General features: G+C 41.0%; 1 protein-coding gene across 4 annotated transcripts in view; it reads right to left on the bottom strand.

The window, feature by feature from the left end:
• Positions 1–13,139, bottom strand: part of KCNN4 (potassium calcium-activated channel subfamily N member 4) — a 63,124-nt gene that overhangs the window by 7,449 nt on the left and 42,536 nt on the right. For all 4 annotated transcript variants that reach the window (XM_063437186.1, XM_063437187.1, XM_063437185.1 and 1 more), the window contains 3 exons: positions 11,843–12,267; positions 10,632–10,767; positions 7,662–7,772 (listed from right to left, as the gene is read on the bottom strand). In XM_063437186.1, the coding sequence (XP_063293256.1) occupies positions 7,662–7,772; positions 10,632–10,767; positions 11,843–12,267 (672 nt within the window). The remainder of the gene's footprint in view (positions 1–7,661; positions 7,773–10,631; positions 10,768–11,842; positions 12,268–13,139) is intronic.

The following is a 13,139-nucleotide window of genomic DNA, read 5'->3' as shown; positions in this document are numbered from 1 at the left end:
TTCCTCATTAGTCCAAGCAGAACAGGGAGTATGAGGAGCTTGAGACTCTCATTTGGCATTAAAACATTAAAAAATAGTTTAACACCAAATGGTAGACAGCGCCGAGGGACCCTAGACACTATTACCACTTTAACCCCTTAAGGACCAAACTTCTGGAATAAAAGGGAATCATGACATGTCACACATGTCACGTGTCCTTAAGGGGTTAAAGGAACACTATAGTCACCTAAATTACTTTAGCTAAATAAAGCAGTTTTAGTGTATAGATCATTCCCCTGCAATTTCACTGCTCAATTCACTGTAATTTAGGAGTTAAATCACTTTGTTTCTGTTTATGCAGCCCTAGCCACACCTCCCCTGGCTATGATTAACATAGCCAGCATGAAAAAAACTGGTTTCACTTTCAAACAGATGTAATTTACCTTAAATAACTGTATCTCAATCTCTAAATTGAACTTTAATCACATACAGGAGGCTCTTGCAGGGTCTAGCAAGCTATTAACATAGCAGGGGGTAAGAAAATCTTAATTAAACAGAACTTGCAATAAAGAAAGCCTAAATAGGGCTCTCTTTACAGGAAGTGTTTATGGAAGGCTGTGCAAGTCACATGCAGGGAGGTGTGACTAGGGTTCATAAACAAAGGGATTTAACTCCTAAATGGCAGAGGATTGAGCAGTGAGGCTGCAGGGGCATGTTCTATACACCAAAACTGCTTCATTAAGCTAAAGTTGTTGACTATAGTGTCCCTTTAATGATATGAGTCAGTTCCAGAACCTACAGTGTCCCTTTAATAGATTGTAAAGCAGAGATCAGCACATTGTATTATTCCACCCACTATAGACTGCAAGTCTCATCACAGTCAGCACTCATTTGGCTGAGCTTGGTGGGAGTTCCTATTCATGGCAGGTGGAACAGGAGAGGGATAACCCGGCTCACTTGTGTAACTTTCTTTTGTGAGTTAGCCATTACAGGATACATACACTTTGCTTTTCTGTATGGAAATCTTAATTACTTCCTGTAAGGAAGCTCATACCTTGTGATCCACCTATAAAAAGATATGTGACCTCACACATCCCTCCCTCCCTCCCACCGCGCCATTGTGTGAATGTAAAATAAACTCTGCCAGTCACACAGATCTGCGTCTGGATAAGAACTATTCTGACAAAGCTCCGTCTCCAGGACTCGGCCTGTATTTATAGCCCAGCTTCATGGCTAGTTCCGCCTTCCAAATAATACAATCCCACAGGAGATCTCCCTTTAAGAAATGTGTTCAGAACATTCTGAAATGTCTTAATACAATAAATGGGCGTTCCTACAACCAGGCAGTGTAGGTTTTGGCCTTCACAAAGTTAAAGAACCAGTGAGTACATGGGCGTCCGCAGAAAATTTAACGGGGGGTGGGAGGGGGGGAGGTGGGCATAATTGTAATGACATCCATGCTCTGCCTCTTTTTGACACTATCATGAAGGGAAGGGGCATAGTCATTATCACATAAAGCGCAGGCTTGGAAAAGATTCAAGAAACCTGATGCAAAAGATTAATAAAAGAAGTTGCTATTGTCTGATTTGAGTGTTGTAATTTCTAATCTGTTTTAATGTTAACACTATTCAATGCACCACATTATTCATACACACATGATCAAGGCACTATAGCTGAATTATAAAAATAAAAATGACTGCACACAAAGCTACCGCCACAGCACTAGATAGCATGCACATCAGCTACTACAGTACTAGGACACACTCACAGCACTAGGGAGCGTGCACATCAGCTACTACAGTACTAGGACACACTCACAGCACTAGGGAGCGTGCACATCAGTTACTACAGTACTAGGACACACACACAGCACTAGGGAGCGTGCACATCAGTTACTACAGTACTAGGACACACTCACAACACTAGGTGGCATGCACATCAGTTACTACAGTACTAGGACACACTCACAGCACTAGATAGCATGCACATCAGTTACTACAGTACTAGGACACACTCACAACACTAGGTGGCATGCACATCAGTTACTACAGTACTAGGACACACTCACAGCACTAGGTAGCATGCACATCAGTTACTACAATACTAGGACACACTCACAGCACTAGGTAGCATGCACATCAGTTACTACAGTACTAGGACACACTCACAGCACTAGGTAGCTTGCACATCAGTTACTACAGTACTAGGACACACTCACAGCACTAGATAGGATGCACATCAGTTACTACAGTACTAGGACACACACACAGCACTAGGGAGCATGCACATCAGTTAATACAATACTAGGACACACTCACAGCACTAGGGAGCATGCACATCAGTTACTACAGTACTAGGACACACTCACAGCACTAGGGAGCATGCACATCAGTTACTACAGTACTAGGACACACTCACAGCACTAGGGAGCATGCACATCAGTTACTACAGTACTAGGACACACTCACAGCACTAGGTGGCATGCACATCAGTTACTACAATACTAGGACACACTCACAGCACTAGGTAGCTTGCACATCAGTTACTACAATACTAGGACACACTCACAGCACTAGGTAGCATGCACATCAGTTACTACAGTACTAGGACACACTCACAGCACTAGGGAGCATGCACATCAGTTACTACAGTACTAGGACACACTCACAGCACTAGGTGGCATGCACATCAGTTACTACAGTACTAGGACACACTCACAGCACTAGGGAGCATGCACATCAGTTACTACAATACTAGGACACACACACAGCACTAGGTAGCTTGCACATCAATTACTACAGTACTAGGACACACTCACAGCACTAGATAGGATGCACATCAGTTACTACAGTACTAGGACACACTCACAGCACTAGATAGGATGCACATCAGTTACTACAGTACTAGGACACACTCACAGCACTAGGTGGCATGCACATCAGTTACTACAATACTAGGACACACTCACAGCACTAGGGAGCATGCACATCAGTTATTACAATACTAGGACACACTCACAGCACTAGGGAGCATGCACATCAGTTACTACAATACTAGGACACACTCACAGCACTAGGGAGCATGCACATCAGTTACTACAGTACTAGGACACACTCACAGCACTAGGTAGCATGCACATCAGTTACTACAATAGTAGGACACACTCACAGCACTAGGGAGCATGCACATCAGTTACTACAGTACTAGGACACACTCACAGCACTAGGTAGCATGCACATCAGTTACTACAATACTAGGACACACTCACAGCACTAGGTAGTTTGCACATCAGTTACTACAATACTAGGACACACTCGCAGCACTAGGTGGCATGCACATCAGTTACTACAGTACTAGGACACACTCACAGCACTAGGTAGGATGCACATCAGTTACTACAATACTAGGGCACACTCACAGCACTAGATAGGATGCACATCAGTTACTACAATACTAGGACACACTCACAGCACTAGATAGGATGCACATCAGTTACTACAATACTAGGACACACTCACAGCACTAGGGAGCATGCACATCAGTTATTACAATACTAGGACACACTCACAGCACTAGGGAGCATGCACATCAGTTACTCCAATACTAGGACACACTCACAGCACTAGGGAGCATGCACATCAGTTACTACAATACTAGGACACACTCACAGCACTAGGTAGCATGCACATCAGTTACTACAGTACTAGGACACACTCACAGCACTAGGTGGCATGCACATCAGTTACTACAGTACTAGGACACACTCCCAGCACTAGGTGGCATGCACATCAGTTACTACAGTACTAGGACACACTCACAGCACTAGGGAGCATGCACATCAGTTATTACAATACTAGGACACACTCACAGCACTAGGTAGCTTGCACATCAGTTACTACAATACTAGGACACACTCACAGCACTAGGTGGCATGCACATCAGTTACTACAGTACTAGGACACACACACATCACTAGGGAGCATGCACATCAGTTACTACAGTACTAGGACACACTCACAGCACTAGGTGGCATGCACATCAGTTACTACAATACTAGGACACACTCACAGCACTAGGGAGCATGCACATCAGTTACTACAGTACTAGGACACACTCACAGCACTAGGTGGCATGTACATCAGTTACTACAATACTAGGACACACTCACAGCACTAGGGAGCATGCACATCAGTTACTACAATACTAGGACACACTCACAGCACTAGGGAGCATGCACATCAGTTACTACAATACTAGGACACACTCACAGCACTAGGGACATGCACATCAGTTACTACAATACTAGGACACACTCACAGCACTAGGGAGCATGCACATCAGTTACTACAATACTAGGACACACTCACAGCACTAGGGAGCATGCACATCAGTTATTACAATACTAGGACACACTCACAGCACTAGGTAGCTTGCACATCAGTTACTACAATACTAGGACACACTCACAGCACTAGGTGGCATGCACATCAGTTACTACAGTACTAGGACACACTCACAGCACTAGGTGGCATGCACATCAGTTACTACAATACTAGGACACACTCACAGCACTAGGGAGCATGCACATCAGTTACTACAATACTAGGACACACACACAGCACTAGGTAGCTTGCACATCAGTTACTACAGTACTAGGACACACTCACAGCACTAGGGAGCATGCACATCAGTTACTACAATACTAGGACACACACACAGCACTAGGTAGCTTGCACATCAGTTATTACAGTACTAGGACACACTCACAGCACTAGATAGGATGCACTAGGTGGCATGCACATCAGTTATGCAGCACTAGGGAGCATGCATATCAGTTACTACAGTACTAGGACACCCACAGCACTAGGGAGCTTGCACATCAGTTACTACAGTACTAGGACACACTCACAGCACTAGGGAGCATGCACATCAGTTACTACAATACTAGGACACACTCACAGCACTAGGGGGCATGCACATCAGTTACTACAATACTAGGACACGCTCACAGCACTAGGGAGCATGCACATCAGTTACTACAATACTAGGACACACTCACAGCACTAGGGAGCATGCACATCAGTTACTACAATACTAGGACACACTCACAGCACTAGGGAGCATGCACATCAGTTACTACAATACTAGGACACACTCACAGCACTAGGGATCATGCACATCAGTTACTACAATACTAGGACACACTCACAGCACTAGGTAGCATGCACATCAGTTACTACAATACTAGGACACACTCACAGCACTAGGGAGCATGCACATCAGTTACTACAATACTAGGACACACTCACAGCACTAGCTGCGGCACCAGAATGTGCCCACAACACTTCCCGCACCTTATAAATTCCAGTATTAATAATAATAAAGGGCACTCTCTAACAGAGGCTGTCTCTGCATCCATTAGAGTCTGTTAGAAATATAATTAATTTTTTACCTGTGTGTCTCTTAACCCCCCTTTTGTGTTTCTTGTGAAATTTTGAATGTCTTATCTCTCTTAGTGTATATACCCCCTTAGTTTACTTTATCCTCCATTTTCCCCCTTTGTGTCTTACACCCCACTTGTGTCTCTCTAGCCGTCCCCTTTGTGTGTTTTACTTCCCCCCAGCCCCTTTGTGTGTCATTGTCCCCTTCCCCAGTTCCTCTGTGTCTCTCTTGGTCTTCTTCCCAATATCTCCGTGTCATTGTCCCCTTCTCCAGCTCCTCTGTATGTGTCGTTGTCCCCTTCCTCAGCTCCTGTGTCCCTATCCCCATCACATAGAAACATAGAATGTGACGGCAGATAAGAACCATTCGGCTGTTCAGTGGAGGGGGCTGGCAGAGAGCGTTTACTTACCTTTCCTGCAGCTCCTGTCAGCTCCCTCCTCTCTCCTGCGTTCCGGTCAGCTCCCTCTGCAAGTCTCGCGGTGAGTGCCGCGCGGAGCTGACCGGAACACAGGAGAGAGAAGGGAGCTGACAGGAGCTGCAGGAAAGGTAAGTAAACACTCTCTGCCAGCCCCTTGTCTGTATTATGGCAATGTAAATACAGACACTTACTCGAGTATAAGACGAGTGGGGGTTTTTCAGCACAAAAAATGTGCTGAAAAACTCGTCTTATACTCGAGTATATACGGTAGTTAGGTGTTTGTTATTGTTTAGAAATAAGCACAGGCTACATTCTTAGGGGGTGGTGCCTTTAGGAGTGTATATAAGGGTTGTAGATATTAGCCTGGCTAATATAGCTTGGCAGCTGCTTCTAAGTGCTGCTACAAAGTGTATTTGGAGATATTCTGGAGAGTTTTATTGATTCTTTAAGTCTAATGAATTTTTCTTTTTACTTTTACAGGTAAGAGTCATCTAGGAAAAGGTTTTAGATTTAACAAGGTTATATTTCCTGTTAAAATTGGTAAGGAACTTGAATTAATTAGTTAGGTGTTTGCTATTGTTTGCAAATAAGCACAAGCCCACTCAGATGTTACATTCTTAGGGGTTGTAAAAGTGTATATAATGGTTGTAGATATTAGCTTAGCTAATATTGCTTGGCAGCTGCTTCTAAGTGCTGCTAGAAACATTCTATGATAATATACTGGATAACACACAACACAGAGGTCTAAAAATCCAACTCACATCTGGTGGAGCTATGGCCAGCTCTGGATAAAACGGCATTCAGTGATAATATATCCACACTTGCAGGATATTCTTCAGGCAATATTTCACAGTAAAATGATGAAGTGGGACATATGAAATGAAAAAAAGGACTATATTGCACTATTGGCCTCCTTTTGTCATTTCATATGTTCCTCGTTGTCATCTTACTGTGAACTGTTTCCTGAAGAATATCCTGCAAGTGGGGATATATTACCACTGCATGCTGTTTTATCCAGAGCTGGTCATAGCTCCACCAGATGTGAGTTGGCATTTTAGTGTTGTGTGTTATCCAGTGTATTATCATATTGCACTATTGGTCTCCCCCTGTTTGTGTTCTTTTTCGTATGCTGCTATTGACCAAAGTTGTCCTACAAGCACTTTTATGAATATTGGAAGATGGAATTTTACTACTCTTAGACTGTGTCTTGCTACCTGGTATTTTTTATTTATTTATTTATTTTTGGACTTTTGTATGTATTTTTAGAGATCTTTTTACAATTCCCATTTAACCTATTTTCTCAAACCTTGCAAAGTTCGTATCAGTGGTAGGTGGTGGTCAAATATGGCAGTAGATATTTAGCAACATCTGATCCTTCTAAAACAGCCTAATAGCTCAAACAGTTGGGTAAGCCTCCTCTGGTCAGTAAAGACAGTGAATCCCTTGGCCTTTACTCTCCTTGGTCAATATCTACATTTTTTCTCCATAGTCCAAGATGTATGTCCTGTTATGGTTCCTGATGACCAGGCAGCTCCCCAAAACACGAAATCATCCATAGGCGTATGTATACCTTAAAGGTATTAACTGGCAGTATGTAAGAGTCAGAATTAGCACAGTGTTACCCTCTGCCGTAGTGACTGCAGGAGAAAATTCTGTCAATTTCTAGAACATTTTATGGAGCTGGATGAATGCTACTGCTGCTGCACCAAAGCTAGCCCAACCTACCACCCTCTGTGCCATCCCTTATTCCAAACTTGGCAGCCCATTTATACAGACTGGAGTTTGGAATTCAGGTAGTTCTAGTGATTGATTGAAAAATTACCTTTTTCATATAGTGTATATCCAACATGAAATTATGGACGTGTTTCTCCGCTTTGGTAAATTCCAGCTTCTGTGCAGCGACAGCAACTATGAGAGCCGTACAGCCAACACCCTAAAATACAAGGGAGGGTGAGCCACATAGTTATATTGAGGGTTTCATGGCATTAATATACTGTAAAAGAAAATTAGGATTGTGAAAAGAATGTAACCCCCACCCCAACCAAACAGTAAATTTTTTGTCCAGATTCTCTCTCATCATATGTACATCACCCGATTCACAGGTATAAAGGCAGAGTTGCTGTGATGCACAGTGGTGTCACAGCACAAGGTAAGAAATATTAACAGGGTTCATCAATAAAGGATCATTTAAAGTAAATGTAAAGTTTCAGGCCAGAGTAGCCAAACTGAAATCAAAGTTGACTTAGAGAATGTTTCCGATTTGGCTATTTTTACCTTAAATTTGAAATTCCCTTTAAATTTTCACTTTAGTAAATAGCCCTGTCAGTGGATTGGATCGGATCGCTCTAGCTATTCTGGACTAGACCATTCAGCTGTCTTACTGTAACCCTTTCAAAGCCAGAGAACAAAATTACAAGAACGCAAAACACGAAGCAGCATTTCTACTTAATACTGAAAATAGGGGAATGGCAAAGTTATAACACAAGGTAATGTGTGTTGGGTTCTATATTCCGGGACCGCTGGACTCAGTTGTAAGCTTCTGGTGAATTGAGATCCAGATTGAAAAATCAAAGCAAAAAAAAAGTCAATGTGTAGCTGAGGTTTTTCAGTTCTGTGTTGGTAAAGTCAGCCCTGAGGTTTTATTCTCTAAACCAGGGATAGGCAACCTTCGGCTCTCCAGATGTTGTGGACTACATCCCCCATAATGCTCTTACACACATAATGCTGGCAAAGCATCATGGGAGGTATAGTCCAAAACATCTGCAGAGCCGAAGGTTGCTTATCCCTGCTCTAAACCAACAATCGGCGTGAATTTTAAACACATTTTAGGCAGAAAATTCCCTGCCTCCTTTATAATCACAGCTTAGCTGTTTCAGACAAAGATTTTGCATTTCATTTTTGCTTTAGGTGTTAAGAGAATGCCCCCTTTGTACTATTTCATGAAACTGCGGATTTAAAGAGAAATTTGCCGTTTTAAAGCGGCACTTTTTCTTTTATCATTCAGACAGCTGGGAGAGTGATCCTCCTTACTCGCTTTGAGCACTCACTCACAGCACAATGCAATGATTTCCATAGAGAAGAACTGCTTTCAGTGCATTGCCATGAGAAGTATTTTATTGGGTATAAACCCAATGCTTCTCAACGGAAACCTTTAAATGTGCCCAGGAGTTTTCCAACTGCTGGGATCTTCTTGGCCAGGGTGGAGCAGCAGCAAGAAGACTATCTTGCCGCTCGATCAGGGTTAGTAAGGGCGGCTTCCGAAATCTAACTAAACAGCATAATATTCCAGAATTTGGAGTCAATGTTTATTTTTAATGCCATAGTGCCATAGTGTTAATTTCAAAAGATATAAGCTGCACTTTATGCATCTACCACTAGAGGGAGCTAGCTTCTCAATACACAGCCACTAGTGGACAATCTCAACATACCCCCTCCTTTTGTAATTAAGGGACATTTATGAACTACTTGGATTAGGTCATTCTAACAGGCCAGAGCATAACAATATGTTTAACTTCATTAAAGTATCCCTACATTGATTTTTTTTGTCTTCACTATTAGACATACCCCCAAAAATATATATTATATATATATATATATATATATATATATTATATTTCTTCTGCGTGTTTTTCTTTTTTTTTTTTTTGGGGGGGGGGGGAGTAAATAAAAAAACACGCGTTCAATTGCAGCTTTTCCATGCTTTTCTAAGAGCATGTCTGCCACTTCCATTAGCTCCGTGGAGCTATTGGACGTGTGAAAAACTCACCTGGCATTTCGGCAGCCTGTTATAAAAGTTAAAATGTTTCTATTGTAATCGATACTTTTATAAACTGTTGAAAAAAATGAATGGCTGTAATACTTTGTGTGTCTGGAGTGTTCTTTTAATGGCTTGTTCTGTGTTTTGCAGTAAGCTTAGAAACAATTTGCTCTTAGGGTTAGTCACTGAAGTGTGGGTTGTCAAAAAATCGAAGTGAATTTCACATTTTAGGGTAAAAAAGTTGAACTTTCATAGCTGACGAAGAATTTATCCAATTAAAGTTTGTGGGTTTACGATTAGATTTGTCGACATTCTAAGTAAATTTAAATCCAGATTTTACATTTAAAAAAAAAAAATCGAAAACCATAGCTGACTTCACTTTGAATCCACAGCAATTCACAGTAACGTAAATAACCCTGTTAGTTTAGTACTTAAACGTCCACGTTTTTAGAAAATTTGACTCATGACGGCAAGCTTGCTCTTAATTAAGAGTGTATCAGCAGTAATTTAAATAACTTGGTCACTTGTTGGAAACTGGGTCATTAATATAAGGCCATTTTTCATGAGACTAGGGTTAGGCAACCTTTGACACTCCAGTTGTAGTGGGCTATATCCCCCATAATGCTCTTACACCCATAATGCTGTCAAAGCATCATGGAAGGTGTAGTCCAAAACATCAGGAGTGACAAAGGTTGCCTATGCCTGGACTAGACAGTCCTAACCCTAATTTCTTCAAAATATCTCAAAACTTGACATATGCAAATTAAGTCTGTCTTTGCATATTTTGACCAATTTATCTATTTTCATTGGATATTTTTTTCTAGTGATTATAACACTCCCTTCTTATTACCCCAAGAACCGGATTAACCATAATGCGACCCAGGGCCCAAACCAGAACCATGAATTTGCTTGACCCCATTAACCATTCCTATATGAAAACTGATGGGAGGAGGGGGACTCTTAACTTCTGCCCATTACACATAACTTCTTTGCCCCTTCTCAAAAACTTATCAAAATCATGTTCTTTGATCTTACCATAATTCCAATCCATAGACACACCATCTTGCCGCACACAGTGTATGGTACAATATCTCCATAGCCAATCGTTAGAAAGGTGATAGGGATCAGCCACATAGCGTTGGTTAGTTTACCAGTCCCATTAATGTTCTCCCTATAGAGCAAATGGTCAGTGGTTAGCATACACTGCTTAGTTGTCTGTATAACAAAACTATATCGTCCATTGGATTAAAAATACATTTAAGTGGAATCGATGTTCTAAGGTCCTTGGCAGATAATTGTCAGGAAATTGGGTTCTTTGCTGTGATTCCCCACTTGAATGTTTAATAAGGGCAACTCAATGGCTACATTGTATTTAAATGTGCAGGTACAAGCTGGGTACAGCAATGGGTTCCACATTCTCCGGTCTAAGACAGTGCGGCATTAAAGTGGTAGACCATCAACCTTCATGGACAATGGAGGTGCTGTTTGAAGATTGTAACTCATATGATGGGAGTTATGGTCCACAACATGTAGAATACAGGTCCAACCTGTAATCCTAGATGCCCACATATGTAAGAAGATTACAAACAGCACTTTAATGACACTGTGTTCTGGTTTAATGAAATACTATTACAGTGTTACTCAAATGATGCTCCAACTTTTAACTTGTTTATCAGTTTTTGCAGTGATATTTTTAATTTACACTGTAAACCAACAAATAAATGCTGATTTGGAAATCAACCCTAAAGAGAACTGTCACTTCTAAAATTTTAGCACAACCAAATAGCAAACTAAATATTAGCTATTTAGTTTATTTTTTTTAAATTAATTATTTGTAGATTTATTGATATTTTAATTTATATGCAGGTTATTTAGTCTTTGCGGTGCTGTGCAAATTACATGTGCAGGCGTACAGCACAGCGTGATTCAACACCAAGTGCACAAGTACTTGTATGGAATTTCTCTGTCAACAACCAAACACAAATTATTGCCTGAGGAACCTTCGGAGAATGTCCAGTGTAGTTACATTTCTGAAATAGCCTCTATTGAGCTGAAAAAAACAAATAAATCTCACTTCTCGAGGAGTGACATTTTTTCTGTAAATAGGTTAATCATGTTAAACCTTCAACATATGCACATTTTTGTTCAAAAACTGTAGATATATCATCTGTGATAAATGGCCGATCTTTGACCAAAGACGCAACACACTACACATATACACATAAGTCAAATCTTATATTTCTGACCTCTCACACACAGACAGAACCCAGGAAGAGATGATCCATAGGCTTCCAGTGAGTATCAGTAGGACACGACCTGGGCAAGTGTTCATCAGAATCTTCATCACAAATTGATACTGGAATTTTATCTTGTTGAGAGAGCCAATGCTTCTGTAAGATGCATCCACCAGGACCCGGCTATGGAGGAGCATAGTCCTGGGCAACAAATAAACTCGCAGAAACATGAAGATAGACAGCAAAAAGTCCAGATTTGAGAGGAAGGGCGGTGTCTGATATTCAGAAGACTCGTGCAGTTCCTCTGTGTCATCACACTGCCGCTCAGATGGAAAGGGGTGAACAGCACATATAGCAATCTCCAGGAGAATCCAGGCTAATGTTTTGGCATTCACAGCAATGCGCCAGTCCGCTAATGAATTATCCCACATAAACAGCTGTATTGGAATAAAAGAAAACAGAATGATCATTCATTAGTCATTGAAGAATTTCTACCTGGACCAGGATCTAACTGTGAGAATATCTAAAATATGTTAATCATGTTGGTTCCTGGCAAAGAATTGGTCTTCCAAAAGACTTTAGCGATGGGTCAGTTTAAGTAGGAGTCATTCTCTGTTCACCATTGTTTACAATATCTACAAGTACATGGAGGTACTTTGGAAACAAAACCAATTGTGATGGGTTCTCTTGAAATCTGTCCAACTAACAAATAAATGGCATCTTTATTGTGCTCTCTCAAGCTACTAATATGGTTCTTTGGGTAGAATATTCTCATAATTCATTAAAAAAATATTCTACCCCCCAAAAAACATATTATTACCAAAAAATGGTGAAAGACTAAACTCAACTCTCCCCACGTCAATGCAAATTCTATTGTTCCCCACAGTAGCTAGACCAACCATGAGATGAGATCCTGATTTCAGTACTCTCTTGAAGTTACACAATTGAGGGAAATGTAAAGCTTGTGAGTGAATAAAGAATGGCATCCACCAACACACATTTTTCAACCTGGAAGCGGAATAATGTTTTGCTGGCGAATTTATTAATAAAAGAAGATACTACTATACAGCATTGTGCAACAATGAAAATGTTTATTGCCATATACCACAGTATCATTGATGGTATTTTAATTTTAGTGTTACATGTTAAGTCTTTTCTTTCTTAAGCCCTCTTTCAGAAACAAAATTTGCCTGTGTGAATTTGCCGGAATAAAATTTGCCTGTGTGAATATGCCTGAATGAAGTTCGGTGGATTGCAATTCACCAAAATTTTTCGCATTTTGCCCCGAATGTAATGCGCATTCAAATTT

The sequence above is a fragment of the Pelobates fuscus genome, chromosome 11 (genome assembly GCF_036172605.1).
Source record: "Pelobates fuscus isolate aPelFus1 chromosome 11, aPelFus1.pri, whole genome shotgun sequence".
Taxonomy (NCBI): Eukaryota; Metazoa; Chordata; class Amphibia; order Anura; family Pelobatidae; genus Pelobates; species Pelobates fuscus.
The sequence above is the reverse complement of the archived record's forward strand: the minus strand, read 5'-3'. Positions and strand labels throughout refer to the sequence as shown.